Raw genomic sequence first — 21,892 nt, forward strand, 5'->3', positions numbered from 1 at the left:
ATCATAAATACTGTTTTTTTTAAAATAAAGATCAGAGATGCACTTATTTACATGCAGATGTACATGTATTTACTAATCCATTCTGTGTATGTGCAGTCTCTTTGCAAGGAGTGTTAACTCAAAGGGCTGCATGTTTACCATTACGAACTGAGTTGCCCACATTGCCCTTGCATTACAGTTTGCAAATATCAACATTATACTAAAAGCTAATTTTAAGGTGAACATTTTGCTTGCAAACATTTTCTACTAGTACTTTTTGAACAGTAACTGGCATTTTCAGGGAGTGAGTATACTTGATGGCCCTGTACAGATCCCAGATTTAGAAGTGAATGAATTGGAATGACTTCTTGTGTACAAGACCAGATTTATCTGCTCAATGGGACACTCAGAGGTCATATCCATTGTCTTCTGCTAAAGTCAGAATGGACTCCCAAGAGTGAAATTGTGTGCAGCACCTTTGGTGCCGTTCTGCAAAGGGAAAACTACAATCTACACCATTAGAGATTGTGTCTGACTTCACTAGAGGTCACTGGATATTGCATATAAATCTAGTATCTAAACAAAAAAACTGATGTACATTTTTACTCTCTATAAAATAAAAAAGAACCCAAAAACGAATGAATGTGAGGCAGAATGTAAAGCAGGGATCTTTATAGAGGCAAGTGGATGGCAAAGCTGTGCTCAGAAAAGCAGAAAGAACTTCTTACTTCAAGAACTTTTTGCATTCTTTTTACATGGAACAAGGTGAGGAAGGAAATGAATCTGGTGGATGGGAAAATTATCTTTTCCAGTTAGGGGCAGGAAATCGCTTACCTAACGTGGTTTGTTTCAAACAGTCGAATAAGATGTAAAAAAAAAAAAATGTTTGTATGTGTATATATATATATATATATATATATATATATGCACTTTTTTTTTTTTTTAACATGAGCACAGCTGAATGAGCTCATGTAAAAAAGGGGGTATATTTTCTCTTTAAAAGTGAAATACCCCTTTAAAGGAGAACTAAACCCCCTTTCTTATAAAAACTCCTATCCTCCATAGTCCCCCCCCTCTCTGCTCCCCCCGCATAGGAGTTAACACAAGTAATTACCCCTTCTGGCAGAGTCAGCACAGCGGAACTCACGGGGGCCATCTTAAGCCGCTTCGGTAATCTTTGGGTCTTTTTCCGGTACTTCAGTAATTTTCGTCACTTTGGGCGCATGAGTAGTTGTAGCGAACCGGGAAAAAGCTCCAACTGCGCATGCGCCGATTCGGAGTTTCCTTACGGAGATTACCAAAGCAGCTAAAGATGTCCCCCATGAGCTCTACTGCTTTGACTCTGCAACAAGGGGTAATTACCGCTTTAGGGGTATTTACTTGTGTTAACTCCTGTGCAGTGGGGACTATGGAGGGTAGGGGTTTTATTAGAAATGGGGTTTAGTTCTCTTTAAGCATTGAGCAATGTTTCTGAAAGCCTTCAATGCACAGCTTCCCACACTTAGGCTAGAAGTGGTTGTATTTTCTGAATATCACAACATGCTTCGAAGAGATCTGCTTCATAGAAAAACGACTTTCATGGATACACATCTGGCATTTCATATATGCTCTATTACAAAAGACTTTTATTACAGCACCAAAGGTTGAGTTAAAAGGGTGTTCTCACATTCCTTGCTTGGGTTTCCACCTACAGTCAGGTTGTATCTTCTGTTGCAATTGACTCATGTGACTTTGCATGACTAATATCCATTATACAAGCTGTATAACTTGCACATACTGTTTAATAGTGAATGATAAAAAAAAAAAATGTTAGGTTACAAATGGAGGGCCATGTATGACTTCCTTGACAAGTTTTTTTTTTTTTTTTGCCGGTCCAAGCCTTACCCCGCCATAAGGCTCTAGAGCAATGAATACATTTCACTCTGAAAGCAGCAGGAATGAGCTTGTTGTCATTGTATTTTTAGAAATGGCCTGCAATAACTTTTGCAAAAATGTAAAGAAATAACATAGAAGAGGAATGTCTGCAGCTTTCTTTGTCGCTTTAATAATAAAACAGTACCTTGTAGTTGATCCAAAGTAAGATATAATTAATCCTTATTAGAGGCAAATCCAGCCTATTGGGTTTAATGTTTAAATGATTTTCTAGCCGACGTAAGGTATGAAGATACAAATTATGGAAAGATCTGTTATCTATAAAACCCCAGGTCCCGAACATTTTGGATAACAGGCCTCATACCTGTAATAATGGACCTGCTAAGTAATACTTGCGAGAACATTTTTCTGTATATGTTGGAACGGTGATGTTAAAAGCCGTTTAGTTATAATAAAAGACAAGATCTATGTGAGTCCTAAGTGTTAACTGCTGTCCTGCTCTTATTGAACTTTCATTTCTTGGTCATGTGATAAAATTAATAAATTAAGACATTTACATTTTAGAACCATCAGATAAATAGAAAAAAAAACTCTGAAAGAAAATAACCCTTTGATTCATCTCTCAACCCAGAAAATGAAGATCTTACTTAAGTTTTGAGTCTATTCAATTTATACACAACATTGTAAACATATCATTTATAATACATGTGCTTCACATTTTTTTTTTGCAGATTTCTTCTTTTCCCTGTCTCTTTACATCGTTGAAAAACCACAAAAACAGTACATGAAGAACAGGGAGGGAAAAATAAAGAATAAAATGCAGGTATTGTCCGTTTTCTCTTTCCTGGCCTCATAGGCCACAGTGTCCGGCTCCTCACACGTACCCTGGGCAGCTGAAGTAGTGAAACAAACAACAGGGGGAGGGCATGTAAACAAAAATCAGACCGGTGTTGAATCTTGGCTCCCCCTAAAAAACTCATTCATTTTACTCTGATAATCGGCATTTGGAACAAGAAGATAAAGAAAATGTATACAAGTGTTGGTGTATAGCAGTTAGGGAATGATTTAGCTCCCCCCATTAGTACTATCTGGATACAACAGGACATGTTGAGTATCTGGAAGCCATAGGATGAGTGTAATCTTGCTTCTGGCAAGTCAAGTCCTGGGAAGGTCTTTTGCTCCTAGCTTTAGCCTCCTCCTTTCTCACAAGGGATCCCCAATCTCTCGCAGTCTGTTTCTCAAACAGAGATGTTCGACGAACAGAGAAGGGGGTACAGATTACATGTGAGGGAGCTGCCACTACATCGGAGCAATATTTGTCCCTCTTCATATTTGTTTCACAAGTACACACGTCTCAAGTCTCCAGGTGATGTGATGGTATTACACTGCGGGCAGAGTTTCTTAGCTCCCTGAAATAAAAACAGGAATATACAATTAATAAATCGTAATATAATTTGACTGTTCAACAAATAGTGCGTCGCTGCTCACAGCACAACTACAAAAGTAACAGAACACGAGTATTATATAAGAGTAACTGCAAATGTGCACTAAATACTAAGTCCAACACATATGACAGACTTTATAGGATCTCATATAAGCTCAAAACAGACTATGGATAATCCAGGGGTCAGCAAGATTATTAGCCATACCTGGGGTTTGGGCAATAGAAAATGACAGAAAAATCTGAATATCATATTAATCAATGCAGGATGTAGTTCTGCTGAAAGGATTTAGCCGAATACAAACCCTGCAAAACGTAGTAGGATTTGGTGGAATCCAGGTTTCGAGGCATCCCCAATATTATAACTTTTACATTATGAGCTCATCGCTCAGCTCATGAGGTTGACATTTGTTAACAGCAAAAACAGACCAACAGTAGTTTTGAAAATCATGCCAGGGTGCAGATTGCATTGGCAGTTTTAATGTGGCCCTCTCGCCGCAGCCTTTATTGGCCACCATTATGAGCTGATCCTCGGTCTGAGGGCCAATCAACATCAGCCCGGTATGACCAAATACATAGTTGGCCTTGCCAAATGAGCAGATCTACAGAGGTATGGCCACCAGAACTAAACCATAAAAATTTATTTTTCAGTTGTGTTCAGAATAACAGCAGTGTGTTAAAAAAAGTGAATAAAGCTCAAAATCCTTATAATGGCTTTATTTGCCATACACGCAAATGCATAGGGAACACTACAAATTCTATTCCAACGCAAAACATGAAGAACAATTAATTCAATTTGTGTTATTTCTTTACAGAAAATGAAGAAAATATAATATTAGGCTGTTCCAAAAAATAACAGTGTCTGCATTCTTCTTTACAACCTCAAACATTCACTGTATGAACTTAAAAATGTTTCAAGATTTTGCTTTCCTTTGAATCACTGAAATAAAATTTAGTTGTATAAGCAGTGTTTCTGAGAACTGCAGCACATCTGTGTCACATGGAGTTAAAGGAAAACTATACCCCCAAAATGAATACTTAAGCAATAGATAGTTTATATCAAATTGAATGACATATTAAAGAATCTTACCAAACTGGAATATATATTTACATAAATATTGTCCTTTTACATCTCTTGCCTTGAACCACCATTTCGTGACTCTATCTGTGCTGCCTCAGAGATCACCTGACCAGAAATACTACAACACTAACTGTAACAGGAAGAAGTGAGGAAGCAAAAGGCAGAACTCTGTCTGTTAATTGGCTCATGTGACCTTACATGTGGTTTGTATGTGTACACAGTGAATCTTACGATCTCAGGGGGCGGCCCTTATTTTTTAAAATGGCAATTTTCTATTTCTGATTACCCAATGGCACATACTACTAAAAAAGTATATTATTATGATAATGGTTTATTTACATGAAGCAGGGTTTTACACATGAGCTGTTTTACTCAGTATCTTTTAATAGAGACCTACATTGTTTGGGGGGTATAGTTTTCCTTTAACCAACTTCTGGCACCTGTTATATTCCACAATTCTTCTGCGTTTCTTGGTTTTGCCTCAGAAACAGCATTTTTGAGGTCATCCACAAGTTTTCTATTGGATTAAGGTCCAGGGATAGGGCTGGTCACTCCATAACGTCAATCTTGTTGGTCTGGAACCAAGATGTTGCTTATTTACTGGTGTGTTTGGGGTCGTTTTCTTGTTGAAACATCATTTCAAGGGCATTTCCTCTTCAGCATAAGCCAACATGACCTCTTCAAGTATTTTGATGTCCTGAAACTGATACATGATCCCTGGTATGCGATAAATAGGCCCAACACCATTGTATGAGAAACATCCCCATATCATGATGCTTGTGCCACCATGCTTTACGGTCTTCACATTGTACTGTGGCTTGAATTCAGTGTTTGGGGGTCGTCTGACAAACTGTCTGTGGCCCCTAGACACAAAAAGAACAATCTTGTTTTCATCAGTCCACAAAATGTTGCACTATTTCTCTTTAGGCCAGTCAATGTGTTCTTTGGCAAATTGTAACCTTCAGCACGTCTTTTTTTTTTCAACAATGGGACTTGCGGGGCTTGCTGATAGCTTGGCTTCACATAGGCGTCTTCCAATTGTAACATTACTCACAGGTAACTTTAGTCCTTCTGTGATCTTCCTGGAGCTGATCATTGGCTGAGTCTTTGCCATTGTGGCTATTCTATCCATTCAAATGGTAGTTTTCCATTTTCTTAGGTTTGGTTGCCATTTTAAAGCAATTGAGATAATTTTAGCTGAGCAGTCTATCATTTTCTGCATTTCTTTATATTTTCCCCTTTTCCAATAAACTTTTTAATCAAAGTACGCTTTTCTTCTGAACAATGTCTGGAACAAACTATTGTATTCATATTTTCAAAGAGAATACACTATAACCAGCATGCACAACATTTGCTGCCTTCCTAAAATAATGGCCATAATTGACACCTGTTTTTTCACAAAATAAATGACCTCACTAATTGAATTCTACACTGCTATTATTTGGAACAAGCTATTAAAAATTTAAACGCTGCTATTATTTGGAACAAGTCTCAATGATTCAATTACACAGAATCAGCAACATGCATGCCATGACTGTTGGTTTTCTATTACTTTACTACACTTACTAGTAAATTATTTGCTATGTAGAAATATAAATTCTACCAAAAACAGTGATTGTTCAGGTTAGTGATATTGGACTGCTATTATTGTGAACACAACTGTATATATTTAACTTATTGAACTGGTGGGTTTGTGACTGCACAGCGAGTGTTGCATGTTAAAAGCCTTAAGGTGCTGGTGTTTGCTGTGCATGATGGGTGCAAGAAGGGAGTAAGTGCAAATAACTGACTACTGTGTGTTCTGAGTATTATCTGACTGAGACCAGCAGCTTTTTTAAATTTGTAATAGTTTCTATGCTTTGAGAAAGGCTATGGGGTCAGCCGAACGTCAGTCTGTTGCTAATATATATATGTATGGGATCCGTTATCCGGAAACCCGTTATCCAGACAGTTCCGAATTACGGAAAGGCCGTCTCCCATAGACTCCATTATAATACAAGAATTCAAATTTTTAAAAACGAATTTCTTTTTCTCTATAGTAATAAAACAGTAGCTTGTACTTGATCTCAAATAAGATATAATTAATCCTTATTGGAAGCAAAACCAGCCTATTGGGTTTCTTTCATGTTTATATGATTTTCTAGTAGTCTTAAGGCGTGAAGATCCAAATTACGGAAAGACCCGTTATCCGGAAAGCCCCAGGTCCCGAGCATTCTGGATAATAGGTCACATATCTGTGTAAGTGATAGCAGCACAGAGCATGTGCAGTGAATCAACAGAAAGGAAGACGGGGAGCTACTGGGGCGACTTCAGAGACACAGATCTTGCTAAAGGGATGTGGTTGCCTTGGGCTGGTACAGATCATAATGTACAACATTTCTTGCTACTTCTTTAATTAAGCTTCCTTTAAGTTAAAATTCAGTATGTTATAGAATGGTTAATTGTAAGCAATTTTAAAGCGCAAAGTGATTGAAAATAAAAACACAAAAACCTTGTTGTGAGTAATTTCCATATACCCCCAAATTGTGGTAAGCCAACCACTGTCTACAATTTACATATATAATATAGCTTTAAATGACAAAATTGAACATGGCGAAATTCTAGTACCTTAAAGGGGATCTATTAAAAATGTACAAAACAAGTGTATATTGCACATACTCTGGGTACCCAAGGCTACTGGTGATGGCTTATTGCTCATCAATTAGAATGGTTGCAAATCTCTGCCTCACATTACCAGGGACACCCTCAATGGCACCCACCAGGGATCTTTATGTTTACCAAGAATTGTCTGCTTTGGCTGAAATATAGAACCTGCTTTTAGACGGACATGCAATGGTGTCTGTTATGGAGATGACAGATACGGTTTCTTTAAAATATCTATTGCCAGAATCTATTCATGCGATACAGGACGTTTACAACTCAATGTGGCAGCAAACACAAAGGAAGGAAAGTTCTTACAAGGCTGCAAATGTTCAGTCTAGTATGTCAAGAATCTTGTTTTCTGACTTAACGCATCAATACAACCTAACTGAGGAAAGCAGATTTCTGCCCAGTCTGGACCAACACCAGCCAGATGCAATGACTCCATGTTTCCCCCATGAATTATAACATTGGTTAACAATAACTCGCACCTGCCTTATTATGTATATTTCTACTCATTTTACTTTTATTTGAGGGGGATTAGGGTGGGGCAATTCCCTTTTCTTCCTCTTTCATCCACTTCCTTATAAAATACTTTCCTTGTGTGCGCTATTTTGTGCCTCCCCTCAATGCCTATTAAAATCAAAATTGTTTATTGCAGAGCAGAAAAAACCTTCAGCGCCTTCTGTTTCAGCTCATCTCACCATCCTCCTCACGAGGGAATACAATTCAGTGCAGTTCACACTTACCACACACACACTAAACTGCTCTATGTTCCTCTTTATTGTGATTAAAATATACATTCTTCTAGTAACAGCTATGATAACTAGAGGATGCATTACAATCACATGAAGGTACTGTAAAAAGTAAAGATGCATTGTAAGGGGAGAGGTAAAATCTAAGGCAAAGAATGGGTTGAGGGGGTAGAAGAGTTGGTGGAAGGGGGTAAAGTCCAGATTTAATGAGATTACACACATTGACTTTGATCAAGACACAAAAGCACCAAGGCGTTCCAAGGCTTTTATTGCTGTCTTCAGGCTACATTTTAATGGTTACATTAGAAACAAGCTATTTCAGGCAGAGAGGATTTAAACAGGGAGAGCTGCAAAAAAGCCCCTTGGTTTAATAAATGGAAGGCTGAGGGGAGGGAGAGAAAAGCTTATGGAACACATGAGTGGATGCTTATTAATTGTTTCCCAGCACAAGTGCCAAGTTCCTTAATGTGTGTATGTGTTTCTAATCCTTTCGCTGGAACTCTCTCTCTCTCATTCCCCTGACCATAATACTGCTTGTTAACCTGTAAACTGCCAGTTATTTATGAGAAGGAAAAATATATTTTATGGAGCAGAATATTGCATTATGGAAAATGTATGTAAAGTGAACAGAATGTTTGCTGCACACGTTTCCACTTGCACAGACTGGACCCTAACAGAGTTACAAACCCTGCGCAGATTTTTAATGCTATTAATGTAACAGCTGCACCAAAAAAGAGAGAGAGAGAGAAAAAAAAAAACCGCTGCCTCATTCATTAATTTGTATTGCAAGTAAGAAACTCAAAAACACATGCTTGGTAGAGCTGTGTTCATTGGCTAGAATGCAGAAACAAAGATGAAGACGCAATGCTGATTCAATTGGTGTACTCAGAGTACCTCCAAATCTTTAATGTGCGGAATATAACCAAACGTTTCAGGAGCCTGACGCTCCCTTCATAAAAGGATCTGTTTTTCAAAAGGGCAAACAATTTTTTTTATATTTTATTCTGAAATTTGCCTTTTGACAAGACATGATATCCATTTCCCATGCGCCCCCAACCATATGACTTATGCTCTTATAAACTTCAGTCACTCTCTACTGCTACACTGCAATTTGGAGTAATAAAAACCCCGCCAAGCAGCATATCGACAGAACAATGGGCATCTAACCAGATAGCACCTGACACCTCTGCTGAAGGATTCATTGCTAAAAGTGCAACCTAGAGGTAGACATGAGAATAGCACCCAAGCAGGAAAAACAGCTCTGCAACTTGGGTTTTATTATAGTATAATGAGAAAGGAAGAAACAACAGTTGTCTCAAAGAAGTGCTGGCTCCTTCTCAGAGATCAGAATCAGGCACAATGCACGGAGATGGCTGCCTCCTAACCAATATTACAGCTAAAAAAAATATATTTGCTGGTTCAAGAAACATTTTAAGGGTAAGGGCACACACTAAGATTCGGGGAGATTTAGTCGCCGGCATCAAATTTCCTTTTCTTCGGGCGACTTATCTCCCCGAAAAGCCTTCCTGCCGGCTAGAATCTAAATCGGCAGCTGGATGGCACTCGGATCGCTTTGTTTTCTGAAGTTTGCCAAAGTTTCCCTTCTGCAAGCCTTCACCATATTTAATAAAGTTAATTTTAAGGAAAAAACTCAATTTAAAAAATGTATAGACTAGCGATGCACCGAATCCACTATTTTGGATTCGGCCGAACCCCCGAATCCTTCACAAAAGATTCGGCCGAATCCCGAACCAAATCCAAATTTGCATATGCAAATTAGGGAAGGGAAATTCTATTTTACTTCCTTTTTTTGTGACAAAAAGTCACGTGATTTCCCTCCCCGCCCTTAATTTGCATATGCAAATTAGGATTCGGTTCGGCCAGAAGGATTCAACCGAATACTGCTGAAAAAGGCAGAATCCTGGCCGAATCCCGAACCGGATCTTGGATTCGGTGCATCCCTAGTATAGACCTATTTCTATAATTGGAATAATAAATGTTCATGTGTTACTTCCTACTCTTTTTTAAGAAACAGTTAACAAGAAAACAAATGACAACAAGCAATAGTGCAAACCTAAAAATGTATAGTGTTCATTATTGGGTACTTGGCTCTGAGTGAGGACTTAAGTGAAATTTCTTCTAGGATTACAGTCCCAAACATGCAAAAATCATGTCAGACCCCTCCAACTTCCTTCCCAGTGCTGAGTCTACTAGCCAGCTGTAAAAAATCCTAAATCTTACCAAAGTGCGAAGCCAACATTCTTCACAGTGAACATGCCAGCACTGAATAGATGTCAGGGGCATTGTGTAGGAATCCTGGCAAAGAGAAGAAAATTAATTGCACAGTTACCAGGACATGGCATTAACAGCTGGTAGAACCTCTACAATTATTTTAGCCTGGTGTTTGCTTAAATGCAAGCATATGCAAGACATTCTTAATTAGCTCAGTGTGAATAAACTGTCTGTATTGCATTCCACGTGTGATGTACAGTAAAACAGAATGTTCCAAGAGTTTCATCGTACACTTTAACAAGTCACTTATATGGAAAGAATTGCTTAAAATTAACGTGCATTAATGACCAATAGACGAACGTGTGTTTATACTGCTACCATATGATACAGTAATTCATATCTAATCGATACCTGTAGCTAAGTGATGGCTCGCAGTGGGCATAGGATTAGTATTAAAAACATTTTATAAAATAATAAATAGTTCTGTCAATATATTTCCTGGAAATAGCTGGCCCACAAACTAGTCTTTTTACATAAAACCTGGCCACAACTAAACAAATGTTTAACATTTAGTAGCGTAAATAACATGTTCCACAGGAGGGAGCCAGAACACTGAGGGAATGGTGGCTATAAATGGGTCTGTCCTTATTCAACAGCATTACATGTGTCTACTGGGGCTCATTAATAAGTGGTCCACCAAGTTTGGGGGCAATGATGTCGCTGCCCCCTGGGATGCAAGACTGATATCATTAAGCATCGCTCCTCAATGACATCATGTGCAAATCCACAGTATCTCGAAACGTCAGCCCTTTGGCTCACACCTCCATTTCCCCAAATTTAACACAAGTAAAACGTCTGATCATTATTTCAAGTTAGCGTGCTTAATCTCATGTGAAAATATTTTAGCTGCTTCATCCACAAATTTTAGTTAGTAGAGGAATTTATGCAATATCTGCAATAATAGAAAGTGCAGAAAACAACAAAAATGACAAGAGCATCTACACAAAGACCATAAGATATTGCAAGTAGATGGCACACAATTGTGAAGGCACGTTAAGGCAAAATCCATTGTGTGTCTGCACACCACTGGCTCCAGGTGCAGGCTCATTAGAAAGCTGACCGGGTGAGGGGCCAATGTACAGGAAAGTTCAAATGTTCAGCCTCTCTAGCTCCTACAGCATGAGCTTGCAATATTTCCTGCTAAACATAAAACATCCAAATTATCAAGACACATATTTATTGATTGCTTGAGTTGTAACGCCACTCACCATGCAAATGAGGCATTTGTAGCGGTCCCCTCGGGAGAGCTGTCTTTCTAACTCACGGATACGTGATTTTAGTGCTTCAAACGTTGTGACTGCAGATTCTTCTGTGAACCTAAGAATGAGGATGCAATCAGCATTAGGGAAAACATTCCAAGAACCCCAAATGCACATTGTTTGCTAAAATACACATTCACCATTTGTACTTTGGCAGAATGAATAAATGTGGAGTATAAATATGCCAGATTATTCGTGCATCAATTTAAAAAAACAATTAAACTATATATCATATCCACATTTTACAGCAGGCTGATGTTTGGGACACTGTGACCAAGCAATTTATAGACATAAGTACAACACACGTGGACCATATGCGAAATCCCAAAATGGCACATCTGGCACATAAAAAAAAAAAGTTACATATAAAGGAGACTGGCACTTGATGGCAACAGCATACAACTGCACCTGAAATGTTTCCAACACCTTTTTAATACATAGGTCCCAATTTTCTGTTTTTGTCAGACAAAGTAAATGGAAACTGCACAATTTAACTGAAGTGATGCCAATTTTTCTTACCAGATGCCACTCTAGCACTTGACTTTTCAGAGGGTGATTTTAATATTTAAAATTAAATTTACAAAATGTTTTCAGGTAACAAAGAAGGTGTTAATCAAATGAATGTAAGGTTCCATGGCACAGTAAAATGAAAAGTCCCTGAGTATGTAGATTTAATTTAGGTGGTGTTTTTGACATTGTGCCCTTTCCCACTTATTACCTCGTCCAATGTCCAGGTAAAGCTGGTGGGAAAAGATAGGCAATGGTCATCAACTCAAACCCCATGTGTGTACAGCAACCCATTCTTTATATAAATAGACCATTTGGTTTTGGGACTGGCATATAGCTTGCTTTGGCAAATTTTTTTTCTTGTAGAACGGTGGCCAAAACACTGGACCATGGCCATCCATAGACAGTTCAAGTGCAGGTCTCGTGATTATCATACGAAAACGGACATGGCGACATTTTTGAGCGATTACACTGGAATCACTACCAACATTTTCCAATTTTTGTGCCGGAAGGTTCTCCGATTAATGTGCATGTTCATTGTGCATTGTGATTGAATCCCAATCTTGTTGCTGGTCATAATTATCCTAGCAGAATTTTCAATACATTGGATGTTCTCGTGTTTACAATACAATAGCTTCACTTGTCTTGTCAGGTTTTTCTTTTCATCTACAGTAATTCTCAAAATTCATTGCCAAAAAAGTTTTACTGTCTTGGTTCTTCACTGCCCAGTTTTGTGATCCATGAAGAATCGCAGAAATATACTGCTTTCTGAATAATTCTAGGTTTTGTTTTAACAAACACATTAGTGAGATACTTCCTACATGTTTCAGCCTTGTTCTACAAAGCACTAGTAGTAGTAGCATTTCTTGATTGCTGAATCCATTATAGATAATTGATCCAATAAGATATAGTGATTTAAAACTTCTATCTTCGCCATCAACCCGAAGACTCAAGGCAAACAAAATATAATTGAGCATTTCTGAAACTAAACGCACCTGTAGTATCTTTGTCAGTAGGGTTTCCATTATGGACAATGATCGGAAACACAGTCTCTGGCGGAGTATATGCCACGGTGCTATGAGTCTATAATTTTGTCTCTCCTCATAATTCATTGTTTACTTCATATTTAGCCATAGTCCTATCTATGCAAACCGTTCTTCAATTTTTGGCATTAGTGTTATCACACTAAAAACAATGTACAACACTATTTTTAACTTCACCGGGGGTGAACTTTCCCTCCAATTTATTACGTCAGAGAAGCGCCTATTCAGATATATAATTTATGATTTAATTTAATTTATGGAAAGCCTAAATTAGACAAAGCAGAGAAAAAATTATGAAAAATGTGATGTATTAATAAATACAATTTAATGATAAAAAAGTCTGAAGTTTTAAAATAAAAACCGCAAATTATAAGTAAACATTTTGAGCTATGGCAATGACTAAAATCCAGTAGAATGGAGATAGAAGGGAATAAAGTTTAGAACCATCCTGCAATCAATAACCGGACTGTAGATCAGGGCGCTAGTTAGCTGGAAAATTAACGCACCGCTGGCTGCGTCACGCTGCAGGGAGCCTGGACAAATCAATGGCAGGGGTATTGATTTAGTTATTATCACTTCATACGCTCCCAGACATTGTTAAATATACATTTATTAACAAGAGCAGGGAGCCGGGGAGCGGAGAAATGACTTCTCAGATCAAGGGAGTAAGGTTCTTCTTGTGGCCTTCATCTGCAGCTAATCAAAAGCACAGGCAGGACCCCTAGATGGGAAAAAATGTTTTACATTGTCGCTTACTTTTACCCCCTGCTGCCTGAAAACTAGGCTTGAAATCCCATGCCCAGTGTTTGTCTGATTATAACATATAGGTACAAATTGGGCGAGAGAGCTCCTGCTGGGAGATGATCAGTATTAAATGTAACTGATGCAGAATTTCCTTTAACCCTGCATGTCTCATATCGGAAAGTAACAATTATGTTTTGTCACAGTATTAAAAACTAGTGGAAGTTTGTCAGTGGCAAAACCACAATAGAATTAGTAACTGATCAAATTCTAAAGATATACACTAGATAAGGACACAAAAAGATTAGTGGTTATTTGCTGGAAATCCTTATCTGGAATCAGCTATCCAGAAAGCTTCAAATTATAAGAGAAGAGTCCATTTTAAGTATTTTTTTTTCCAAATGATTTCCTTTTTCTCTGTAATAATACATTCGTTTGTAAAATTATCCTAACTAATGAACTAAGCTAGAATACATACACACATATTAGGGGCAAAACAATCCTTCTGTGTTTAATGCATAAATGGTCCTGATTCCATATAGTAGAACCTATACCAGTATCATATAGTAAATATATATGAACTCCATTAACTGCGGTTATGGTAGTGGCCCACGGGAAGATTTGTAGCCACAATTTTTTTTTGAAGCGGCTGTGGGCAACAAATCTCCCAAAAATGCCTTTTCATTGCCGGTAATCGAAATCGCTGACAGTATGTCCAACATATCGCTAAATCGGCTGAAATTTAAACTTCGGACAATTTAGTTATATGTTGGACATACTGCCAATGATTTTGATTACCAGCAATGAAGAGGCATACGATTTGCTTAAAATGTTCTTTTCAAATTTGGTACACCATGGAGGAAAAAACACTAATGATTTTTTGGTACTACAAGAATGGTTTCTTTGATTTTTTTTCATTTAGCCTCATTACCTCTTCAACCTCATTCAGCCTCTCAAGACAAAAAAAAAAGAAAAAAAGAAGATATCTTTAACCTATTTTTCCTTTAAATACATGGTAATTTGTCAAAAGTTTGCAAAGACACCTCTTTGTTCCTCAAAATGAATTCAAGCTATTCCAGAGCTGCTGTCCCTGTGGACTGCTAGCAATTCTGTTAATTAAATTATCTCTGATTTTGCAAGAACAGAATCTTAATTGACTTTAGACTGTGCTTTCTCAACACAATAGTTTAGAGATTTTAAGAAAAAAGTAGCATTGCGGCATCTCCTAAATCACATATTTAAAGGAAAAATTACATATCAATGCACAACAGGTATGTAAACATGGTCTGATCTTTGAAAATTATTTTTTTTTTTCACAGCCATAACTCATTCTACAGATTGAAAGGAAGCCAATATACTTTTAAGTGTCATTTCCTTATGCCCCTTAAGCTCATAGTGGCATGAAATAAACAAGATGGCTGCCTATGCACCAATATTACAAGTAAAAATATATATACTTGTTGGTTCAGGAATAACATTTTGTAATGTAGAGTTAATTTATTGCAGTATAAACAATGTAATTAAGAAATAAAAACTACACAATAAAAATCAAGCCAGTATCCCTTTAATAGTAGGCATATATAACCTTGGAATGATGTAAATTACAAAATATGGCAAAACCAAATCAGTCCCTGCCTCAGTGGATAAAAAATGGGGGAATGTAATATGTGCCGTTAATGTAAAAAAACGTTCACAGACAACGTAAGCGACCAGGATTCCTTCCTTTTTGGCCAATTACAGAACTCAACGACTTAAAGTGACCATACACGGGCAGATTAAATCTGCCGATATCGGTCCTTTAGACTGATTCGGCAGCTTATCTGCCCATGTGTGGGGGCTACCGACGGGTCCTCCCAATCGATATCAGGCCAAAAATTGGCCAGATATCGATCGGTCAAATTAGATTTTTTTGTACGATCCAGGACCGCATCGGCTAGTTTTAGTAGTATCGTAATCCGATCGTTCGGATTCATCAGATATCACCCAGCCGTTAGTGGGCATATTGGGCTAAGATCCGCTCGTTTGTCGACCTTGCCAAACAAGCGGATCTTAGTGTATGGCAACCTTTACTCTTTTTTTTTTTGCGACAAAATATTTAACGAAACTCCAGAGCAGGTGTTAACGCTAACCTTTGTAATATTCATCAGCAAATGTTTTATCCATACGAGCAGTGCTAAACATTAGCAAAAACGCCACTGTAATTAACGATTGTGATTTTAATTACATTCCCCGCTAAGAGTCAGAAGTCAATTAACCATCACTGTGTTTGTTCGCTTGCTAGAGAGTTTGTGGACGTCGATAAAATTCATGAAATCCAACATTTTGTATTTAGATTTGCCTTATTGTTTATTTTCAGCTATACAGATAACCAGATAATTGCTTGCTCAAATAATAATCAACATTTAACAGGTGTAAGGTATGCTGACAGCTTTGGCAGGCAAGGGTGACAGGACATATTAGGTGACAGACCAGCAAGGTTAAATGTTAAAGTTGCAATTATAGTTTTTCCACAGACACCCTTTACATTACTGTTTGGAAAGAGATTTAAATATAAAGTCTGCCATGTTCTTGGCCTAGTCAGTTTTTTGGATGATATTCAACATCATTCCACAACATACGAATTTTCCTTTGGATGGGTCTTAAGAACAAATGCCAAGAGATATATTTACAGATTCCACAAAGGATTAAAATTTATAGCTAAGAGGAATCAAAATAACCACTGTAATTTATTTTGTAATAAATCATAATAAAGTCCACCACATTTATGTTAGGGGACTTTCTTACTTTCAAGCATTTTGGAAATAAATAAGGCTTACTTTAATGCATGGTAGGAAACTACAGGATGCTTTCAGTATATTCCATTATCTAGTAAATATCTAGCCTTGCTGTCAGTTTGGCAGTATAGCGGTTATGTAATTAAGTTGTTGCTTGACACTCCTGTGTGTTTTTCCAGGTATGTCCTATAGCCTAAAATATTAGTGGGATTTTAAAGGCCAATTAGGGCCAAATAAGGTATCAATTTATGTGTCAGGATGTCATACAAAAATTAATTTTGTTCCAGCCTGGTCATAGTTATGCTGTTTTTTCTGGACAGGCAAGCAGAAATACAACAAACTATATATGGTCCACAACTGGAAGATTTCTTTTATAGGACCTGCACTGAAGCTGAAATCAGTGAAGTTCCCGGGTTTTAACAAGTTCTGATTTTAAACTTATATATTTTTTTTTTTAGCAAAAGTTGAAACAGTTATATATTTGCATGTCATTTTAATTAAATTGTAATGTACAGAATTGTTAAGTTTGGAAGTGTGGAACTTTAATATTTACAGCTTATGTAATTCTTATATTCATAGATATAGCTCTTATACACAACGGAGTGTTAAGGATATTATATTACATTTGCACAAACACAACTCAGTCTTTACAAATTGAATAAGAAATCATATATATATATAATATATCCAGTAAGTACCTGCACTCTTACTCCAATGCTCGTTTGTGGGTGCTCGGTCAATTATGGTAATTTTGTACAATACTTATGGAAGTACCCGCACTCCAAAATCTTGTGTCTCAAAGTTTTATTAATCCATCACATGTGCATCCAACGTTTCGGCCATCGTTGGGGCCTTTATATTTATTAATGGTGGATTAATAAAACTTTGAGACACAAGATTTTGGAGAATGAATATGCACGCACTCCTGCAGGAGTGCGTGCATATTCATTTTTGAAGATTGGTTTCGCCTAAGCTACGGGTTCGGGGCACGGCACCCGGGCCATCAGACATACGTGGTGAGTGCCAAGCTAAGCTGTATATTTGAAGTAGAATCGCTTTCGTTGCAAGTGAAGGGCCTGGGGTTTGGACACCCAGGCCATCCTGTTCCATGCGGTGAGGATTACCGTTTGGTTGCTTGCTACTTTAATCGTTATTGAAGAGTGTTACACTCGATTTGTCTAAATTGGTTAAAGTGATTAGGAGTAGCAAGCACACAAATTTATTGTCAAGTTGGTCCACTAGAGATTAGAAGCCAGCAATTCGTTCTTGTATTTACAAGATTTTGGAGTGCTGGTCCTTCCATAGAAATGAATATATATAGATAGATAGATAGATATACACACACACACACATACATACACACAAATACATACACAGGTTAAATGTATGCATGTGTGTGTGTATATAAATATACATATATATACATATACATATACATATATATATATATATATATATATATATATATATATATATATATATATAAAAACACTGTATCTTGACAGCGCTATATAAATAAATGATGATGATATATAAATATATATATATTGTATATTTCTCTACACACGTTTATGATTTGTCGTAAAACATTATGTTCTCTACATCAAACTGTAGCAATAATCCATGAAGGATTCTTTTCTCAGCATCTATTCACCCTGATTAATGATCTTGTCTTTCTGATTGATGACCCACCTCAGCAGATTAGAGTCTCTCGTTCCACCCACAGTTCTTTGCACCCTCCCTTCCCACTTAGGAGGTCCAACCCCACTGGGGCTGGAAATATTAGAGAATTATTAAATCAACATTCATACGTCATGTCTCTTCCCATCCCACTCCACACTCCAACAGCGGGTGTCCTATATGCTTTCATGCTGACACCAAACAGCTGGAGTGATTCATGGAGAGGCTGGCAAAGATGTTTTGTGTCATATATCATGCTGGGCAGAGAGCTCCCTGCCCTGACGGAGATAAAGTGATCAAGCACAACTAGCTGGAATGAATTTATGACAACATAAAATTGAGGAAAACAAATGGGAAGTGACCTCTAAGGCCATCCACCCCATACACTTTCCTTGGCCTGCAATCTTATACAGTTGAAGAAGCAAAATTGAACAGTGATATTTAGAAATAAGATGTATGCTCCACAACACCATAAGAGGACATAAGTCTCAAATGGAGGGTGAGAGCAGTCAAGTGGTGCAGGTTACAGAAAGCGCAGTACAGTACAAAAAGATAATAAAAAAAACTTAATGTAACCATTAGTTACCTTGTTGCTCAATACGAAAAATAACAGCTACCATATTACCATAGGAACAATGGTATAAACGTATACACGGACATACATTTAATAATTAAGTCTGATTTATTCTGATCCGAGTATTTATTAGAAATAATATTGATAAGTGATGATTAAATGAATTGGACTGAGGATCAGAGCAAAGCCAGACTAAGAACATCAGCCTAATAACATGTTAAGACCAGATGTACTTCACATCTATAGTTGTACATTACACTGACAGTGTTCTACGGGCTGTTCCATAAGTTACAGACTGTCTGGCTGAAGCTAAAGGAGAGGAGCTGGAAATTACTTTTGCTAATTTATCAATATACATGTCAGGATTGTGATCCCACATGGCACAGGTGATAACCCAACTGTACACATCTGCTAAGGTAAATACTTATGAATAACTTATGTGGCTAGACAACGAGCAATAAGCAACAGCAGAAATGTAACCAATAGAAAATTATAGTTCTGAAAAATGGAGCCGTTCAGGGACCAGCCTACAAACTACCTACTTCTGCCAACATCACAAGAGAAGAAAAATGAAACCAATTTAGCTGCAGATTAGGAAACAGAAACTCAAGATGAATCAATTTAGTCTGTAGGGCTGGGTCACCATATATCACAGCGTAGTGCTGAAGTGGTTAGGAGGCAGATATAGAGCTCCTCTTCCCTCATCCCCTATAAGATGTTAAGTTTAGTTATCAATTTGTCAGATACAGACAAACTACACCTGGGGCAAAACATCAGGTAAGCATGAACACTGAGGGAACAACTATTCATTACTTGAAAATCCAGTTTTACAGGAAAAGCTCCAATAGTAACAGTCTTTTTTGAGATATAGGGCTTAGCTCAGGGGTCTCCAACCATTTTTTACTCATGAACAACATTTAAATATAAAAAAAGAGTTGGAGAGCAACACAAGCATGAAAAAGTCCATGGGGATGTCAAATAAGGGCCGTGATTGGCTGTTTAGTAGCCCCTATATGGACTGGCAGCCTACAGGAGGCTGTGTTTGGCATTATACCAAGTTTTTATGAAACCAAAACTTGCCTCCAAGCCAGGAATTAAAAACTGGGAGCAACATCCAAGGGTTTGGTGAGCAACATGTTGCTTGTGAGCTACTGGTTGGGGATCACTGGCTTAGCTACTGGAAAACGAAACAGTGATCGCAACAAAATTCCAACAAGAGCAAAAGAAATGCACATCTGAATATAAATATCTTTCTTATATTTATAGAAGATCTTGATTGATGTATCTAAATAAAAAACATTGTAAGCTTAAGAATTTTCTGCTGCGTTAAACAGTAGAATGCATATGCTTTAAACCCAAATATTTCCAAACTAGATGACTAGTTAAATATGAGGAAAAAAAAATCAGTGATGAATACTCTTGAAACACTAAAGCAAAGTGACATATAGCAATATGTTGTATATATTGTTAGTTACAACATAGAAAGCCTTTCACACAAAATGTCTAACCTCTCTGCCTTACATGATAATCTCGTTTAAACAGGGACCTTTAAAGGGATACTGTCATAGGGAAAAAAATATTTTTCAAAATGAATCAGTTAATAGTGCTGCACCAGCAGAATTCTGCACTGAAATCCATTACTCAAAAGAGCAAACAGGTTTTTTTATATTCAATTTTGAAATCTGGCATGGGGTAGACATATTGTTAATTTCCCAGCTGCCCCAAGTCATGTGACTTGTGCTTAATAAACTTCAATCACTCTTTACTGCTGTACTGTAAGTTAGAGTGATATCACCCCCTCCCTTTTTCCCCAGCAGCCAAACAAAAGAACAATGGGAAGGTAACGAGATAGCAGCTCCCTAACACAAGATAACAGCTGCCTGGTAGATCTAAGAACAACACCCAATAGTAAAAACCCATGTCTCACTGAGACACATTCAGTTACATTGAGAAGGAAAAACAGCAGCCTGCCAGAAAGCATTTCTCTCCAAAAGTGCAGGCACAAGTCACATGACTGGGGGTAGCTGGGAAATTGGCAAAATGTCTAGCCCCGTGTCAGATTTCAAAATTGAATATAAAAAAATCTGTTTGCTCTTTTGAGAAATGGATTTCAGTGCAGAATTCTGCTGGAGTAGCACTAGTAACTGATGCGTTTTGAAAAAAACATGTTTTCCGATGACAGGATCCCTTTAAAGATGGCTTATGACCAATTACATAGTTTATTGGCTTATGTATGGGCACAGTGACCTCCATGGGGCTCTAATAGTGATAGATCAGGCCAGCAAGAGAATCCGGTTGACCTAGGACCATATTGGGCCATGGCTTTGAACCACTCTCAGCAGGATTGGACTGGATGACTGGACCAGACTAATTGGTACCACTGCCTAACTGGACAGATAAGGCAAAGATATGCTTGTTTGGCAACCAGGAGAAACACTACTACTGCTGTTTGTCCTTTATGCAGAAAGAGCCCAGTACCCTCCCTTCCACAGAGTGACCCACACAGAAGACCTGCCTATCTATGTGGGGAACAGATGGGAGCTTATCCCCCACCGTCCACCTATGCCTCCAGCCCTACCTGTTTTGCCGAAGATTCGGCTTCATCAGGGGCATAAGTGAAGATTGCGTGCCGTTTCCAACTTTTAATAGCAATGCCGCGTCCGTACTACGATATTGAGCATGTGCACAAGTTAGGCGCATCACTTCTGCTCCTCTGTCGTACGTTGAACTGCGCAAGACTCTAAAACTGGAACCCAGAAGTCGGAAGCCAGCATTTGAAGGGCGAGGAGAGCAGGAGAAGAGCTCAACCCGCACCCATCCGTCACCCTCGAGGAGCAGTTCGAGGTCGACACGAACCTGCCCGTATCGGGTCGGCCCGCACATCACTAGCATGCGTGTATATTAGGTGTCATATTGCGCATTCTAACCCTATATAAAGCATTTGAAACATCTTATCTTACAAGTGGAAGACCGTGCCGTTTGATACATTATAGTGCATTTGATACTTTATTGTGCATATCCTAGCAGCAAAGAGTTTTTAGATAAAATACTGATACCATGTCTGCTAAACTGAATTACTAAGGAACGGATAGATTTAATTGATGCAAAAGATGGATGAATGAGTTCTTTTCACAAGGAATACGTTTTTACTTAGTAATTATAATTTTGATACAAATTTTGATTTAATGGGAGGGTAGTTCATAAGAAGGGAATGAAGGTAAAGCCCTCATTTAACCCATTGGGAGATTTACTAT

The 21,892-nt window shown here is 37.9% G+C and overlaps 1 protein-coding gene across 7 annotated transcripts in view; it reads right to left on the reverse strand.

Annotated features, from left to right (window-relative positions):
• Positions 1 to 2,498: 2,498 nt before the first annotated feature.
• LOC108715569 (E3 ubiquitin-protein ligase RNF220) overlaps positions 2,499 to 21,892 on the reverse strand; it is a 172,445-nt gene continuing 153,051 nt past the window's right edge. For all 7 annotated transcript variants that reach the window (XM_018260848.2, XM_041561445.1, XM_018260846.2 and 4 more), the window contains 3 exons: positions 11,269 to 11,377; positions 10,010 to 10,084; positions 2,499 to 3,260 (listed from right to left, as the gene is read on the reverse strand). In XM_018260848.2, the coding sequence (XP_018116337.1) occupies positions 3,189 to 3,260; positions 10,010 to 10,084; positions 11,269 to 11,377 (256 nt within the window). In that variant the 3' untranslated portion in view covers positions 2,499 to 3,188. The remainder of the gene's footprint in view (positions 3,261 to 10,009; positions 10,085 to 11,268; positions 11,378 to 21,892) is intronic.

This window comes from Xenopus laevis, chromosome 4S (assembly GCF_017654675.1).
Source record: "Xenopus laevis strain J_2021 chromosome 4S, Xenopus_laevis_v10.1, whole genome shotgun sequence".
In the NCBI taxonomy this organism is placed as follows: Eukaryota; Metazoa; Chordata; class Amphibia; order Anura; family Pipidae; genus Xenopus; species Xenopus laevis.